This window comes from Syngnathus leptorhynchus, chromosome 10 (genome assembly GCF_054491065.1).
Source record: "Syngnathus leptorhynchus isolate UIUO chromosome 10, UIUO_Slep, whole genome shotgun sequence".
In the NCBI taxonomy this organism is placed as follows: Eukaryota; Metazoa; Chordata; class Actinopteri; order Syngnathiformes; family Syngnathidae; genus Syngnathus; species Syngnathus leptorhynchus.
The window spans coordinates 7559641-7576549 of NC_141204.1; the positions used below are offsets into that span (position 1 = coordinate 7559641).

Here is a 16909-nt window from a genome sequence, read left to right on the forward strand (position 1 = left end):
TGTCAAAAGCCGCATGATGGGGGTCTTCAGTAGCGGTGGGAGATCCATATGTGGAGTCTTTTTTTTTTTTGTCTGACAGTCAAGTTGTCAGATGTTGATAGGATCAAGCACAAATACAAGATTCACTTGGGGACTTGTGGAAGTGAAGTGTGGCTTTCTGTAATTGTTCATGAGGATCATTTGTCTACTATGTAACCCAGCGGGAATGGTCCATAAGAAAGAAAGGACAAAATTTTCAAACAGATTAAGATCCCCAGGGGCCCCTTGACTACATGGTTTGTGGAAATTACCACATCTAATCAATGATAACTGCAGTCATAAGCACTATTCCATACTTTTTTTCTTACATTGGATCACACAATCTTGATAAACATAAATTGAGTAGAATTATCCGTATGAGGACTATATGAAATATCTGACTAATTATGCCCCCTTTCATACCAAAAAGAATATAGCAAATTTTCAAATTTAGAATTTCTACAATATGTTCAACATATACGATGTCAAATGTTTCATATATGATACAAATAACTATTCAATAAAATTGTATGTATACATTTTGAATGATATGTATATATAAATACACAAATGCATACTTTTTTTCACGTGGAATGAATTTTGGAGTTAACTGTTTAAAAAGCTACTGGCAAGGGGAAGAAATCTGTTGGAACCAGAAATGTTTCCATTTATGCACATTAGTAAGCACTCAATTTGCAATCCTATTCCTAAAGCAATCGTTTTTGAGTTGTCGTGTATCCTCAGGTGTCACGCTGAAGAATTTGAAATACTTGTCACTCGTACTTTTTTTTGTTCGTGGCAAAGCTTCACTGGTGCGACAAGCCGAGCATCAGGTAGTGCAAAATTATTATCCATTCCACCAGCTTTTGCTAAAATTCATTCAGTAGTTTTTTTGTAATCCTGTAAACAAGCAACAATGAATGCATTAGAAATATAAGGCTTGGAAAGTGATAAAAGCGCTAATGGAAATGGAGTGAACTGCTATAAGGTCACCTGGGTGATAACAGTGAGAGTGAAGCAGGATTACAGCGTGTCGTAAGAGAGCAAAGGGTCTTCATGTTGGCGAGCGGGTGCATATTAACGCGCTTTTCCCGACTCCCGTGGGCCTCGGGTGTCTCTGCTCTCCAGGTGGGCCTTGCATTTTTAATCCACGCTGTCTGCGCTGATTATCGTACGTCGTCTGTGTGCAGCCGGAGGTAGTAATGCGAAGAGATGGAAATCAGTCATATATGAGTCGAAGGTTTGCATGTGTTTGTTTGGCATTAATGACCTTCTGCCTCTGGGCGCCTACTTTCGAATGTTTATCTCCCACGGCAGCACGGTAAAAAAAAAAAACAGATAATGCATCAGCGCCACACACGCTCACACAATTTCTTTTCGGCTAATTGCTTCTCGTGATTTCCTTAATCTGCACACGCACAGAGCTCAATTCGGCGTTAGGCACTCCTGTCTGCTGTGCAATCAAGTCTCTCTGTTTCATTTCCCCTCCCACTTGTGTTGCAACATGCCTGTTAATGATGCAGCCACTGCCAACTTCCTGCCTCTGACAGAGAAAGAGCGAGCAGAGCAAGCAAACGAGAGGTAGCCCTGCCTCGGAATCGTACCACTCCCTCTTCTTATCTCTCCACCCCCCCTCTCTGTCTCCCTGTGTTGTTTTTCCTCAGAAACGTAGCCCTTGCGAGCAGCGTGAGGGCCGAGTGCTGGCGTTTCCTTCAAAGCGGAGCCCCCAACATGTGAGAAGATGTCTGTTGGAGGTTGCGCTTGTCCCGGTGAGTGCCTCGTCTGGCCGACCCTCTCTTTGCTGCACGTTGTTGTCACAAACATACCTAAGTGGTCAAATTGTGAAGGGTTACAGCAGGGGTCACCAACATGGAGGACCAGGTAGCCCCTAAGGCCTGTTCCAAAAATAGTTCACCAGTGATGGAACACTGGAATGTTGCAGAAATGATCGTTTGTAAATTTGTTAACACTTGCAGAGATGAACAGAAATAAAGCGTTGCAGGTTATATTTATGTTTTGTTTATTTTACCTTGCTGCATAATGAATATAATCAAATACGATTATTTTCTTTAAATAAATATAATTAAAAGTTGTGTATCAAACTGCTGGCATGTCCCATTAAGCATCACTCAAAAAGCACAGCAGGGGTTCAAAAATAGTTTGTGACCCCTTCAAGGTAGTCAATGGGCAGCAATAGGTTTTGCCGCAGTATGGGACAAAATGGATTTACCGCACTTTTCTGCTGCAAGTTTGCACAAAAAGGAAATGCATTCTCCTTTTATTGCTCTCACTGTACTTCCTGATGTTTCGAGTCTTAATTCTAGTTCTGTCTTGCAGCTCAAAACGCAACACCAGATACTTAGTTGTTGAATTTTACAGCAAAATGCATCATGAACTTTAATTTTGAAGAGTACCACTTTTGGTGAGTTATTTTTTTACTTATTTTCATTTTGGTATAGGACACACACATACAAAATAAGATCTACATGAAAACAAAGATTCTCAACTGGTGGGTTGCAGACATCTAGTAAAACAAATATTTGTCTTCTGATTGTTTTCATGACAGCACTGAGGCATACCAAGTTACCACATAGAACATACACTATTTGGTAAGGGTCAGGGTAATGTTACTCGTGCTCTGACCTCTGACTACTTTGTAAACAATTACAGTGCAGCTCAGCCTCAGACATCATAGCTAGCTTTTGAAGTTGATTGACAATACAGATTTTTGAACTCAAGTTCCACTTTCGAACCATTTTTTTTTTGCCTTTTTCAGTTAGTGGTGTACAAATGTAAACCATTCTAGTTTCGTCTAGTGGTGCAGTGATAGTCGTGTTGAGTGGGTGGTCCTCAGACTGTTTAACTTTTATTACTAATGGTCTTTTTTCAAGGCATGGTGGGCTAGTGGTTAGAACATCTGCAGTTTTCATGTTGGGGCTGAGTCTGGCCTTTGTGTTTTAAGTTAATTTAAGATAAAAAAGGAGTTTAGGTGTGAATGGGATTGTGAATAGTCTTTTTTCTATATTTTAATTTTAGTGTGCTTATTGAATAATGTTGCTTAGGAAAAGTTGTATGTTACTGAGAACGCTTTGGCAAAATTCCTTTACATGTTTCCTTTGTTATATTGTATATGTAGCTTTTTTTATGCTTTGATTATGCGAAAGGTAAAATTTTAACTGTGCCGCCCCGCATAAAGTTTTGCGATATGTCCTCGATAGTCATCCTTTAGCTATTTGTTACTTGCCCCGCAATAAGAAGCAGAGTCATAAAAAGTGGGACAAGCTTTTTCTTTGAAAGGTTTTATTTATTTGTCTTCAGCTATCAGATGTAACATTTGAGAGGTCACTTTTTTGGTCTGGTCTATTTCCTGGCCCTTTCTTGTCCCCCCCCGCCCCGCCCCCCTGTTGTTGACAGACTTCACTGTAGGGCAAAAACATTTAATGACATCCACATGTGTGTGTGAAGGGTGCACAGGGAGGATTTGCTGCATTTTAGTGAATGTTGTGAAGTAAATATAAGCAAACGATGAAGGGCGTGAGCACAGAGTACGTGCACACCAGACTACGTGTGCTCGAGGACCAATCGTAGAGGATCTTGAGCCTGCTGAGGCACGTTAAGGCTCGCGAATCTCTCAGGAAAAAAAGCCACAGAACAGCATGACTATGTATGCATGCAATAGATCATCTTATGTGCAGCTGCTTTGTTTACATTCTTGTATTATGACAAATAGGTGGAGCCTGAGCCTTTTAGTGTACAGCCGGTGAAAGGCCACAAAAAAAAATCATACTTTTTCTGATGTCATTGTTTTTGATAGCAGAATTTGCGAGACCTCAGTGTACCTCACTAGATCTCAGAACAGTGAGCAACAAAATATTGCTAGGCTTCTTCAGGGACCTAAATATTTTAGAACCACTGATCCGTAGTATTTTAATCCAACAATTGTCAAATGCCCAAGTTCTGGAAAAAGCTATTTTGATATTGCAATATTGCGTTACACTTGAACAAGACTGGGAACAGACGAATGGAATAAATGACATTCATTCCCATCAATGGAATTTTTTCCCCTAATTTGTTGACCAGCATCCCGTAGTGTTTTTTTTTTTCACTTGTGTGTGTGTGCGTCCGTGTGTGCATGCACACTTTTCACACGCACATGGAAAAACAAATGGACCCCTCTTAATCCTGACATCATTTCTCCCTCCCTCCGGTCATCTGTTTTGTTCTTGGCTCTTTGTGCAATAATATTAGCTATTAAAGATGGCTGCAGCGAGCATGTAAGGAGGTTAATATGAGTCTTCTTCATATGGTGGCAAACATCTGCCTGCTTAAAAGTGTTCTGACGACCTTTTGTTGCTGTGACTTTGCTTTTTTTTTTTTTTTTAAAGCCTTTGTTCTCTGTGCCCTAACGGAGTGGAGCCAATCACATCCTTTGTTCTAACTAAATGGTAAAAATAGATTGCATGTATGCTTCCCTGCCCCCTTCTTCCAAATGCACCCACCCCGACACACTCTTCCCTTGGCTCATCACTCCCCCCCCCCTTCATTCCTCTCACTCTTTGCCCTTGTTTCACCCCCCCCCCCCCCCCCCCTGCATTAACATCGCTGTTACCTCATGCAGAAAGTCACATGGCCTCTGACTGGAGAGAAGTGGCTTCAAGCAGAGCCAAGATGGCAGCCTTTTTTTTAATGATATTTATTTATTTGGATGACACAACAATGTGTATTTCTTTCTGCCTTTTTTGTCTCTCCGCTCCTTACTGTAAACGAGATCAAAATGGCCGTGTGTGCGGAGGCAGGGAGAGAGGAGGAATGTGTGGGAGATGCTGGGGAGTCAGAGATAGAGAAAGGAGGGGTTTCGCAGAGTGGAGATGAGCTGCTGTGATGTCACATCTGCTGCAGGCCCCTCAGCATGGCAGCCAAAAACTGCCATGTGTCACCTAAGCAGGGATGTGGACAAAAAGAAAATTGACATGAGGACTTTTGAAACAAATCAGAGCACATTTACAGCTCCAGTCAAAGGAAAAGACTTAAAGGCAGTATGAATGACTGTAAATACAAATCATCACCCTTAATTCATAGTTTTATGATGACTTAATAAATGTCTACTCGCTGACAGGCCAGAGATCAAACTTGAATAATGCACCCAGTGATAGAGAGAATGCAAATCAAGGTAAATGCTGGCAGATGGGAGCCGTTAAAGGAATCAGACGCCATAAAACAGGATTTACAAAGTACTATTTTACCAGCAGAGGCGTACAGTCATGAAAATATCAGCGGCCATGTTGATTCATTAGCCCACTAACACTGTGGGCTTAAAGAATTTGTTCTTGAGGTGTCACATTGACTCTTTTTTTTTAATTTTATTTTACACACCACCTCTACAAATCAGTTGTGCTAATATTCCTGTCAAATTTAGTACGGTGCCATAGGTGTTTCATTATTCAGTGGAACAGCTCCAACATTAGTCTTTAAATAACAAGACGTATTGCTCCCATCCATCTCTGCAAGCTAAGCAGCAGACGACACACCACACACGGTGTTGCAGTGAGATCAGGGTAAACACCTTTTTCTCTCTCCCCTCATCTCATACTGATTAACTCGCCGGTGATTTAAAAAAAAAAAGGATAAAAACAAGATTATTTGTGTTGCTTGATATTTATAATTAGAATGCATTGCAGACTCATTCTGTCTGTAAATAATATTTTCATAAGAATTGGATGAATTAGTTTTTTGATCCTTCATTTTTATACTGTGATTTGGAAACTTGATGCACGAGGATGATACGATGTAGGTATGCAGGTTGTCCAGCAGAGGGCAGTGCGTCTCCTTTTTCCCCTTTAGCTTCCACAGAATGTGGCAATCTGCTTTTGCAAAGGCCATAGATTAGTGTTGACTGCATTTATTCTAATGTATTCCATCACCAGCTTTGTAAATGATCATGTAAATGTAAATGATTTTAGGTGGTCAGACAGCACCACTGAAATTGCATTCAAATGTACAAAATGGTTAGGTTGATCTTGCACCCTCGAATGGTGACCCTAATGAAGACCCACCCACTCACCTGTAGGCCGAACAATCTTAAAAACATTATAGTAGATGTGATCTGATGTGCGGCTTTACCAGTAAGAGTCCCTGGTGGGCTTCTGATGTATTTACTCGCAGCCTTTCAATAAAACCCACCACTTCACTTTCCTCATCTGCTCTCTTGCTTTATATAATTACACCAACTGACTAAGCGAAGGCCTCAACCAATTGAGCTTTAAACGCACTTAGAGACCACAAAGGCTTTTCTGCTCCTTCAAAGCTATTGCTTGTAAACATCAGAGTGCTTATCGATTCAAACTGAGACTGTATCCTTACATAATATGAGACTAGGAAAGGATCAGTACTGTGGTCTAAAAAGGATTTGAGCCAGAGTCAATCACTTCCCAAAAGCCTTTACAAAGACGTCTTGAATTAACCAGCCTGATTAACACTCATCACTGTGCAAGCCAGAGCGCTTGATCATACTCCAGACGCCACGGAGATGAAAGCAAACCCTGTTTTAAGATGGAGAAGGTCAGGACAGAACAAATTAATTCCATCATCACCATCATCATTTCATGACACTGTGATGATGATTAAGACTAAGGAAATGGATTTCATTGCCTGATCTGTCCAACAGAACAAATGAAAAGATAAGGCTCCATAATTTGCGTGAACAATTCCATCATCAAACATCAAGTGACAACGGCTTTGCTTTGCTCAAACTAGGTGTATGTAAGAAAATACCTGAACCCAAAATAAATCAAATTTGAACCCCTAATAAAAAAAAAGATCTAGTAAGACCTTTGCCACAGTGGAAAAATTGGGATTCTTGTCATAACATTTTAAAAGCAATCTTTGAATTCATGCAGTAAAGCTGAAAATAAAACAGAAGTGTTCAGCCAAGTCTCATTGGGGGTTATGATACAACTTCCCACTATTCACTAGATAAACAAAGGCAGCGCCAACAAATTGTGTGCAGTTTGTGGGCTGTGCAGCAAGAGACTAACATAAAATCACTTACCAGTGTGCTCAATGTCTCTGCTGGACTGTAACAGTTTTAGGGTTGGGGTGATATAGTGAAATTCTTAAAAAAAAAAAACTGTAGCAGAAAAAACCCCAAAGTTCTCTGCTCTATTGAAACTAAACAATTCATTGTTAAAAGCAGATTCCACAAAGCTACCTAGAGATGTTCACCCCTTGTGCACAGCTCCCGTCGGGCCACTGTACTAATTTTGTCTGCCTCACAGTTCTGAGGTCAATGACTCAAACCTCAGGCTTTCTCCCACATTCCATTTTTTTTTAAAATAAAAAAACATGAATTAAGATACATATTTGATCAAGTTACTTTAATAACGTAACAAGAACATTTGTTGTGAAAAAGAGTCATCAAAATACGACTAAATATGTACATGTATTGTTACGCGTGCGGGCATACGCGCAAGGGGCGGAGTCTATTTTTTTCTTTTCTTTTTTTTTTTTTTTTTTTTTTTACATCAAGTATCGACGGACAGCCTGCCTGGAACAAAGGGTCCCCAAGTAGTAGTAGTAGCAGCGGTAGATCGGTACCACCGTGCACGTATGTTAATGCATAAAAAAAAAGATTTACATTTAAAATAATTCCACATGTATTTATAATTTTTTACTAGTTCTCGCTTGGTGGTTATAGTTTCCTCCCCTGGCTGGCGTCGTATGTGTTGGGGTAGTTCAAGTGCTTTCCCAAGCGACGGAGCTTGGAGCCTTCGCCGTCAAGCTTCTCCGGCTAGCATCGACGCTAGCTGGCTAGGAGCAACCCCGCCTTTCGGTGGCATTTTCTTTGCAGGTAACCACACCTCAAAGCGCACCCGGCGGCGTTACCCTCAACCTCGGCTCATATTATTTCCGTAAATATGACTGACGGACATTGCGAAGGGATCGCGGTGCTCATGACGACGTAGTAGCTTAGCAATGGCACGCGTCGTCCGATCATGGATGCGGCCCTGCGGCTCCGTTTACACCGAGCCGCGGTGTGTATGGCTCAGTGTTTGTGTGTTTATATGCGGGTGGCTTCTTGTTTATTACACTTTGTGTTATAACACGCGTCTGGTAGGGCTACTTTTAATGTATTTATAACGTTGTTTGGAATGTTTCAGTTGATTGCGGCCACTTAGAGCATCCGTCTCTTTGGATGGAGCTCCATTGTTTGCAATAGTGGAGGGCGGATCGTTCCAAATATCGATAATAAAGATATCGACGATGGCATCGGAATGGACATCAATATGTATCATTCTCATGAGATTGCTATTTGAAAATTTGCTTATTTTTATCCACGTCTGTTATTAAAATTTAAAATATCACTCATTTAGCTAATATTTGATTGATTTTGATGATATCAGTACTTTTCTTTGGTAAATGTGAAGATATTCCTATAACCCATCTGCCAACAAGCTGGTTCCGGTTTGAAGTTCCACTTTAACATGAGTACAACTCACTAAGAATTTTGAAAATTGGGTAAGGAGTTACAAAGAAAGTACAGTTTGTTTGGGGAATGTTTTTGTGTAGTATCACCTCTGGAAATTCTGGCCATTTAAGAATTTAAATTGGAGAAAACGGTCCAAAATCATTAGTTGTCAACATTCTTCTGAACCCTTTCGTTTTATCTTGTACTTGGAGAGCCTCCTTCTCCAATAAGGTGACCAAGTTAGAATCATCCACCAATTACTGGTGTTGGCTAAAATTTTTAAACGCGTCAAAAACACCAACGCTTGTTTTAAAAACCCGACTAGTGCAAATCGAAGATTATTCACGAGAAAAACGGCATGGACCGGGGAATTCCATGTACTTCATTAGTCGGGCTTTTAAAGGCATTTGAAGCGCTTATTAAGACATTCCTTGTGTGTTATCTGGACAATCAAATTATTCTGATTGTCCATTGAAAATGGTGTATAATTGCTGCTTTACTGTAAAAGGGGATTAGGACTAACACCAAAAATGATGCTTTGGCTGCCCCAGATTAAACAAGTAGAGCCCATCGAGGCGGGCAGGCAGACATCCCAGGGTTGGTTTTAATCTGGCACCGCTGCCTTTTAAACGGCAAGGCGACAGTGACACACCGTTTGCACGTGAATTGTGACTTTTTGAAGTAACGTTGCCGATGCTGCATGTTGATGCCCCACATAAGAATATCATCAAGCATGATCCTACGGTCTGCTGCGGCGTTATAATTAATGTCTAATGAAAGCGTGTGTGGGGAGAGTGGCTGGCTCTAATGAGGCAGACAGGCTCATGTTTCTGAGGAATGCCCCCCCGCCTCTCCCGTTATCCCGCTTTGCCGCTGTCTACTAGAGTTTAAGATATCATTAGTCGGACCACTGCCTGTGTGAGGCCTCGCAGAATTCATCTGCGTGCTCCCATGAAGGCTTTTTTCTGGCCAGACAAGGGTTAACAACAGACAGGGTTGGTGGGTATTGGGGGGTATGGGTGGAGGAGGCAACAGGGTGTGTGTAGGAGGGGGGGGGGGGGGTCTGCACACACAGTGCAGATGGTGATGGGCTCTCATTGAAGGGAGGGATCCCCATATCAGTGTGGATGGTATAAGAAGCGGCCAGATCGTGTTTGTTTTCCTTGTCCATTTGGCAGATTGAAGATGCATTAGCTAATGAAAGCAGCCAGGAAAGGCTCTGTAGGGTGGTGGGTGGGTGGGGAGGGTGGGCACAGGAGAATGATAATAAAAAAAACAACATTACAGACGGCGCACTTTTATTGGAACGAAACGCATCAAAACAGCCAAGAGTTGGATTACTTGCGGATGATGTTGTGATTTGAACGCAGCTACATCGAAGCAATCTTCTCTAAATCTTTACTCTTCTACCCACACCCACCCATGCTCTCTCGCTCTCTGTGTCTCTGCGCAGGCTGTTCGTCAAAGTCATTCAAGCTGTACTCTCCCAAGGAACCCCCCAACGGCGGCAGCTTTCCCCCTTTCCACCCAGGCGCTATGCTGGATCGAGATGTGGGGTAAGTCTGCTCGAGCCGCACTGAAAACAAACCCGCCTGAGGGAACCAAATAATGCTCTCATTACATATTGTTTTATTTTGAATGGTCTGTAATGTATTGGCTACCACATTAGATACTCTTTGTGTTACTTTTTGTAATCCGTGACTTAAATCAATTCTAGGGCTCATAACGAAATATGAATCGGTCGTAACGTGCATGAACCTCACAATTACAAAACAGCTTTCATCCCTGAATTGATGCTTGTGATGATTCCAATGTTTTTTTTTGTTTGTTTGTTTGTGTGTATCTTCCGTCAGACCCACACCCATGTATCCCCCATCATACATGGAACCAGGAATGGGGTGAGTTCACAGCCTTCCAAATAAAGTAGGAATTTTTGGTGTCGTCACTGTGGACTTAACATTTTTGCAGACAAAGACAAACATTGTAAATCTCTTGTAATTACTTGGCTTACACATGGTGGTGGGATTTGATCAGTGAAGCTCGAGCTTCATAGTAAGTGTTGAATTTCCCCATTTCCTGCTCCAGGAGACCCACACCGTATGGAAACCAGACAGACTATCGCATGTATGAGCTGAACAAAAGGCTACAGAATTGGACAGAGGTGAGTGATGTCATGTCATTTATTTGGAGATTTAGAAGCTCAACAAGCACATCTGGCTCTTTTATATTTTCCAGGTGATTTTAATCACATTTCTGAAAGGCTATGTTTGTGAAAATGTACCTTATGATGAGCGTGCAAAATGAATCCAGAACCCCCTCGACTTTATTTACATTCAGGCAACGATAGGATTATGTGATCAACCATATTGAGCCAAACTTGTGAATTCAAATATGGATTTATTGAAAATAAAGTCTCCACGCAAGAAATAAATTCTGAATTCTGACCAAGTATTGAAAGCTGTCTGTGGTTCCTCTTTCAGGATTGTGACAATTTGTGGTGGGATGCCTTCACTACGGAGTTTTTCGAGGACGACGCAATGCTCACCATAACTTTCTGCCTTGAAGACGGACCCAAACGATACAGTAAGAATAAACCAGAATTGAGCAGTTTGTGGGGTTCGGCCACTATTTTTGGAAATTGAAAGTGAATATCTTCTAGTTATGACACACCACAGAGAATGTGTCAAAAATCCTGCCAAATTTGAATAATTGCAAAATATTGCTAGATGTGTAAAATGGTGCAAACTATTTTTGACCGGTATTGTTATAATAAACATGCTGATGATTAATTTTCTAAAATATGTATACGTCGTATATTACTATGATTTTTACAAGTATTTTTGCACACATGCCCCCATGAAAGGGCTCCTCAGTTGACAGTGATGACTTCCTTTTTCTTCAGCCATAGGAAGGACGCTGATTCCCAGATATTTTCGAAGCATCTTCGAGGGGGGCGCAACAGAGCTCCTCTACAACTTGAAGCATCCGAAGGAATCCTTCCACAGTAACTTTGTCTCGCTTGACTGTGATCAGTGCACCATGGTCACCCAGAACGGCAAACCCATGTTCACGCAGGTCTGGACAGTTTTTTTTTTTTTACATTTTTCCTTTTGTAGACTTTTTCTCAAATAATATATTTTTTTTCTCCCGCTCAAGGTTTGCGTGGAGGGCCGTCTATACCTTGAGTTCATGTTTGATGACATGATGAGGATCAAGACGTGGCACTTCAGTATCAGACAACACAGAGAAGTCCTCCCCAGAAGCATTCTGGCCATGCACGTGAGTGTTCAAACTTAAAACCTTGCACATTCACAGCATTCCGGTTTCTTATGTTGCCCATCATGCTCCTGCAGGATCCTCAAATGCTGGATCAGCTGGCTAAAAATATCACCAGATGCGGGCTGTCCAACTCCACACTCAACTACCTCCGTGTAAGGAAGTTTGCCCTTAATAATGCTCACCTTAGCTAGAATAATACAGTGGCACCTCCATAGTCGAAGCCCTGAAACAGCCTCAAAATGCAAACAAATCTCACGCGTGATGTCAACAAAATTTTACTGAGCACTGTAAGGTTGACTTTAACTAGTGTTTTGCTTTTTTTTCTGGAGTGGAGCGATATGGGAAAAAAATATTCCCGTTATAGACTATTTTATGCCATGATGACAATATACCATATATTTCCGGTTATTCTATGTATAAAAAAACAAAAACAAAAAAAACAATTACAACATACTGTGACAACTTACCTTTTCTCACTTCCATTTGTAATATTAGTCACAACTCGCAGGCCAGCAAAGTTTACCCGCAAACAAACTCTTAACTGAAATAAGTCACTTGTCCCGCCTTTACGATTTTTTTTTATCGCCAAAGGAGAATGAGTAATAGCTAAGCTTGCTACACGACAAAAGGCAGAGGGACATTTTTAATTTTTAATTGCTTAAGTGAGTCAGAACACTTTAAACAAATGTCTGAACCACATTGCAGAGGAGACTTGGTAATCAGTCACGGATCGCACATTAGCAAGTCAAGTGTCGGAAGAGAAAATGATGCAACAGTAAGCACACACACGTCTGAAAACTGGAAATGGCTTTCTCATCCAGCATTAGAGTGCGACCTCACAAATGCAATCCGGGACAAATGCTCAGAATCTTCAACATCAACATACTTTTAAACGTCATGAAAAGCCTTACTAGAGTTGAAGCTGTTAAAAGCTCTTAGAAGAAGACTGGCATCATATTAAGTCCTGTGGATTAAGGTTAGGAAGTCGCTGAGTAAATACTTTCGGCGATATCGTCTATATAAATAAATTTGAATGTCTGCTTGAAAACAAATAGCTGGAAAGTTAATAAGGTTATATGACGCTGACAGATTGGTGAAAATGTTGGAAGTCGATCAGTGTCACAGAACGGTTTGTGTTCAACTTTGGAGGTACCACTGTAATGGGCTCAGCTGTATGTATGTATATATATATATATATATATATATATATATATATATATATATATATATATATATATATATATATATATATATATATATTATTTTATATATATATATATATATATTATTTTATATATATAAAATAATATATATATATATAAAATAAGCCATCCTTTTCTCTTGTTATTAACCAAGTCTTAAAAATGATACCTTCTTAAGCTATGTGTGATATTGGAGCCCATGCAAGAACTAATGTCAAGACACAAGACTTACAGTTTGAGCCCCCGAGACTGTCTGAAGACTTGCCTCTTCCAAAAGTGGCAGAGGATGGTAGCACCCCCAGGTAAAAAAAAAAAAAGCTTTTTTCAAAAGTGTAATAAAAGTCAATAGGAGCTCACGGCCTCCTCTTTATGTGCGCTTGTAGCCGAGCCTGCCAGACAAGCACCCAACAAGCGGCGGAAAAGAAAGGTGTCGGGCGGCAGCACGGTGAGCTCCGGCGGGGGCGGCAATAACAACAGCAACAGCAAAAAGAAGAGTCCAGCCAACAACTTCTCCCTGTCCAACCAGGTACCCGTTAGCATGGCATCTACTTCACCTATAGGTGCAGCAGCAAAGGTTCGCTGAAGGTTATGGTGAAGATGGAAGCGTAGAGCCCATTTGGAGGTGGGCTTTGTTTTGTGCAGAGAGCTGGGGAGTGTTAGTAATGAGCAGTCACAGCCATTTTTTTTTTCTTTTTTGGAGCAGTGTTGCTTTGGTTTGACGACTTAAGCTTCTCATGAGCCATGCAACATATTCTTTGGTTGGTTGAGACCCGAGGTGGAATGAACCCTTTATTCAATTTACTAACATTTGTATTAATACTAAAGAGCATCCAGAATAAAAAAAAAACACAGTTCGGCATTGAAATTGGTTGAAAAAGGGTTTTAAGTTTGGCATAATATGGTTGAGAATGTTTGCAGCGCCACGCTAGAGGCGTAGCTAGCCGCGTCATAGTGAACAGCAGCATGGTGGAAGATTCGAATCCTGCAGGCAGGCGAGGCTCCTCTTAGGGTCGACGTCGGAGGAAGCGGCACGGTAAACTTCTCGAGATGATGCAGAGAAAGGTCCGCACCACGATTGTCTGACTGACAATTGCTTTCAACACAATCATCAAGGGCCATCCTAGCTGCCCTGATGCAACACCCAAAAGGACAACATTTCCCTTGTTGACTTCATGGTTGGCACATCTAACTCAGTTCTGAGGTTTGGGCTTCAAATCTCTGCAGCGATAGACAAGCAAGAGAACCCATCCATTCAAATAGCCATTCTGACCCCCCCCCACCCCCCCTTCATATAAAGGGGATAATATGTGCCGGCCCTTACTGTCCCCTTTAGGACGTGATGATGGTGGGAGAGCCCACCCTGATGGGAGGGGAGTTTGGTGACAAGGACGAGCGTCTGATCACGCGACTGGAGAACACGCAGTTGGACGGGGCCAACGGCCTGGAGGATGAGGACAGTTTCAGCAACTCGCCAGCTCTGGGGTCACACTCGCCCTGGAACGGCAAGCCCCCCTCCAGTCAGGAGAGCAAGAACGACAACTCCTAGTCGTCCCAATAGCGCCCCCCCCCCCCCCCCCACATTATTAATGGAAGCTTGAGGGTTTAGGGAGGGCAGTTGTTTTGTTCATTCAAAGAAGGAGTGAAGTTCCATCATGAACTAGACCAGGGTGGTCAAAACGTGGTCTGTGGGCCCGCCAGCATTTTAATTTGGCCTGCCGAGCGAGATTGTAGACTTGTAAAATGCATTTATTTTTTTATTCATCTACATCATGACATCATTTGCCTTTTTCTGCAAATAATAACAAAATTACTTGTTTCAATTATTTCCTCATCTATTTTCTGTCCTGCATCTTCTACCCTAGAGCGTTGACGGTTCACCTGAGCCTAGCCCAAGCTCCCAATTGACTTAAAGGCAAAAAGCGGACTACACCCAGGACTGCTTAGCAGTCAGTCACAGGGCACTTAGTACTATTCACATGCGGACCGCCGGACGTGGAGATTTTTTTTTTTTTTATCGCTTCAAATGAAGTCATGGAGATTTTTTTTATTATTATTGCTTCCAATGAAGATCTCTGGTCACCTGTTAACATGTGATGTGGTCAATTCTGATTTGGGGGTTTACATGCTCTGCTGCTTGAATCAGTTCCACAGTGCGTCACTCCAAGATGGATGTAAACATGGGATTTATCGAGATTGTTATATTTAGCACAATAGCTCTGATTGTTTTATACATTTATTAAAGCAACATCTTGATTAAAAAAAAAAAAACAAGTTACAAGTACTTAAAGTTACAAGTACTGTCACTCGCTCCCTCACATTGCACTTGCTCAGTGGTGCTCAAGCCCAGCCCTCGTCCGCTCAGGTGGATCCGGCAGTGGCTGTGTGCACGTTCGCAATGGCGTTTGAGCCGCAGACGTCCCGTAGTCCCGAGCGCTAGCCGCAGGCCCCCGTGCTCCGTGGGTTCTTGTTCCAACCTCGGGTCTCTCGGACGCGCATTAACCTCTGCGCCGGCCCCGCCTCTTTGCTTCTGTTGTGCTCATGTCACCGGAAAAAGAAATAATGTCCATTTTTTTGTATGTTTGTGTTGCAGGCTGCAGAAAGTGTGCCTTCTTTTAGTATCGGAATTTCTCATTCGCTTTATAAAACTCAATTATTTGTTTTTGTAGGACCTGGTTGGAACAAAAACCTGTACAGTGCCGGAGCTTGAGGACCGGAGTTGAGAACCACTACGCAATCTCTAACACCTCCAACAAACACACACACAAAATCTCTTGTGTCATACGACATGCAACGTTTGGGTACAGCAGAAATGGTACGCAGCATGTCTGGACAAGATTCGACAGGAGTGTGTTTTCATTTTCATTCTTTTTAATGTAAAAACTTCAACAAAAAAAAAAAAAAATACCCCAGAAATATTCTTTGCACTGTTTTCACCATTAACTCCAATCTATTTTTCTTAACTCTGCCCCCGCGCCCTCCCCTCTTTATTGTAAGAAGTGTAAACCAGCTGAACCTTGCAGTATATTCTTGTATAAATATTTGCTGTTAGACCTTTCTTCTTGTGATGGTAATAATGTGAATCAATATTGAATCCCTCCATCTTGTGTCACACTGTCAAGTCAATCAAGGCCAGTGATTTGAATGCTCTGCCAATATGATGGATGGGGACTCTTTGGCCAATGGGATGCAATTATAAAAAATAAAAAAAATCTCAGCGGGACATTACACAAAACGAGCAAATGCTCATTCTGAACATTTTTGATGGTCATGCTGGCATTTATATTTTCTTCATTTTTGCTGGGCATTTTCAGGCCCCATCCAACAGGCAAAATGTTTACCACCCCTGCATTGTGACAGCAAGGCCTACCTTGCGTTAAATGCATTATGTCATTGTCATCTTCAATTCTACCTAGCGGGTTACTCTCTTATAACGCAAAATAGAAAACGTCCCAAATTTGTTACTCAAATATTTTAACACATTTTGACACCACTGTAAAATAAGAAGAGGAAAAAAATCTTTTGTATTAAGTTTCCCAGAACTGTTTTTAATCCCTATTCAAGAAAGCTGTAGACCAAGGAGTTCCATGTAAAGAATCTTTAGATATTACCTACACTGCGCTGTTTGGTTTTAATGAAGAATCATTTTTGTTTGCTTTACATGCTTTTGTTTTCTTGTTTGTGTCTGTGCTTGTATATTTTTAGGTAGTCTTTTCTGTAAAAGTTATTCTATGTATCCCTCTCCTAGAACTATAAGACTCTCAATTTTATGTAAAGAGATAAAAAGTCTCCTTAAGGTTTTGTTTCGAACTGTTTTTTTTTTTTTTCAAGTGGTACATCACAGATACAATAATTCTGGCCTCATTTTTGCAAACTATTTATTTTCCTATGTACTGACATGCCGTTTTTAGTCCAACCCACTTGTACAGTGCTCATGCATAACCGGTTT

At 41.4% G+C, this 16909-nt stretch overlaps 1 protein-coding gene across 4 annotated transcripts; it reads left to right on the forward strand.

The window, feature by feature from the left end:
* Positions 1-1674: 1674 nt before the first annotated feature.
* ldb1a (LIM domain binding 1a) lies at positions 1675-16793 on the forward strand. 4 transcript variants are annotated; one of them, XM_085921343.1, is made up of 11 exons: positions 1675-1787; positions 9936-10038; positions 10336-10380; positions 10568-10643; positions 10963-11065; positions 11385-11557; positions 11639-11761; positions 11836-11913; positions 13142-13265; positions 13347-13489; positions 14297-15616. In XM_085921343.1, exons 1-11 carry the CDS (start codon positions 1760-1762, stop codon positions 14507-14509), a joined length of 1209 nt encoding a protein of 402 aa, XP_085777469.1. In that variant the 5' UTR covers positions 1675-1759; the 3' UTR covers positions 14510-15616. The 4 variants fall into 4 exon arrangements, with proteins under 4 accessions (XP_085777469.1, XP_085777471.1, XP_085777470.1 ...); XM_085921345.1 differs by lacking the exon at positions 14297-15616 and adding an exon at positions 15630-16793 and having other exon boundaries at positions 1681-1787; XM_085921344.1 differs by lacking the exons at positions 1675-1787; positions 14297-15616 and adding exons at positions 7551-7864; positions 15630-16793.
* Positions 16794-16909: the final 116 nt, after the last annotated feature.

What these genes read in the sequence shown, in the direction of transcription:
- ldb1a (XM_085921342.1), top strand. Translation starts at nt 7,735, where the DNA reads ATGTGTTGGGGTAGTTCAAGTGCTTTCCCAAGCGACGGAGCTTGGAGC. An exon ending in GCAAACCCATGTTCACGCAG is followed by an intron (nt 11,558 to 11,638) that starts GTCTGGACAGTT and finishes CTCCCGCTCAAG; the next exon opens with GTTTGCGTGGAGGGCCGTCT. An exon ending in GAAGCATTCTGGCCATGCAC is followed by an intron (nt 11,762 to 11,835) that starts GTGAGTGTTCAA and finishes ATGCTCCTGCAG; the next exon opens with GATCCTCAAATGCTGGATCA.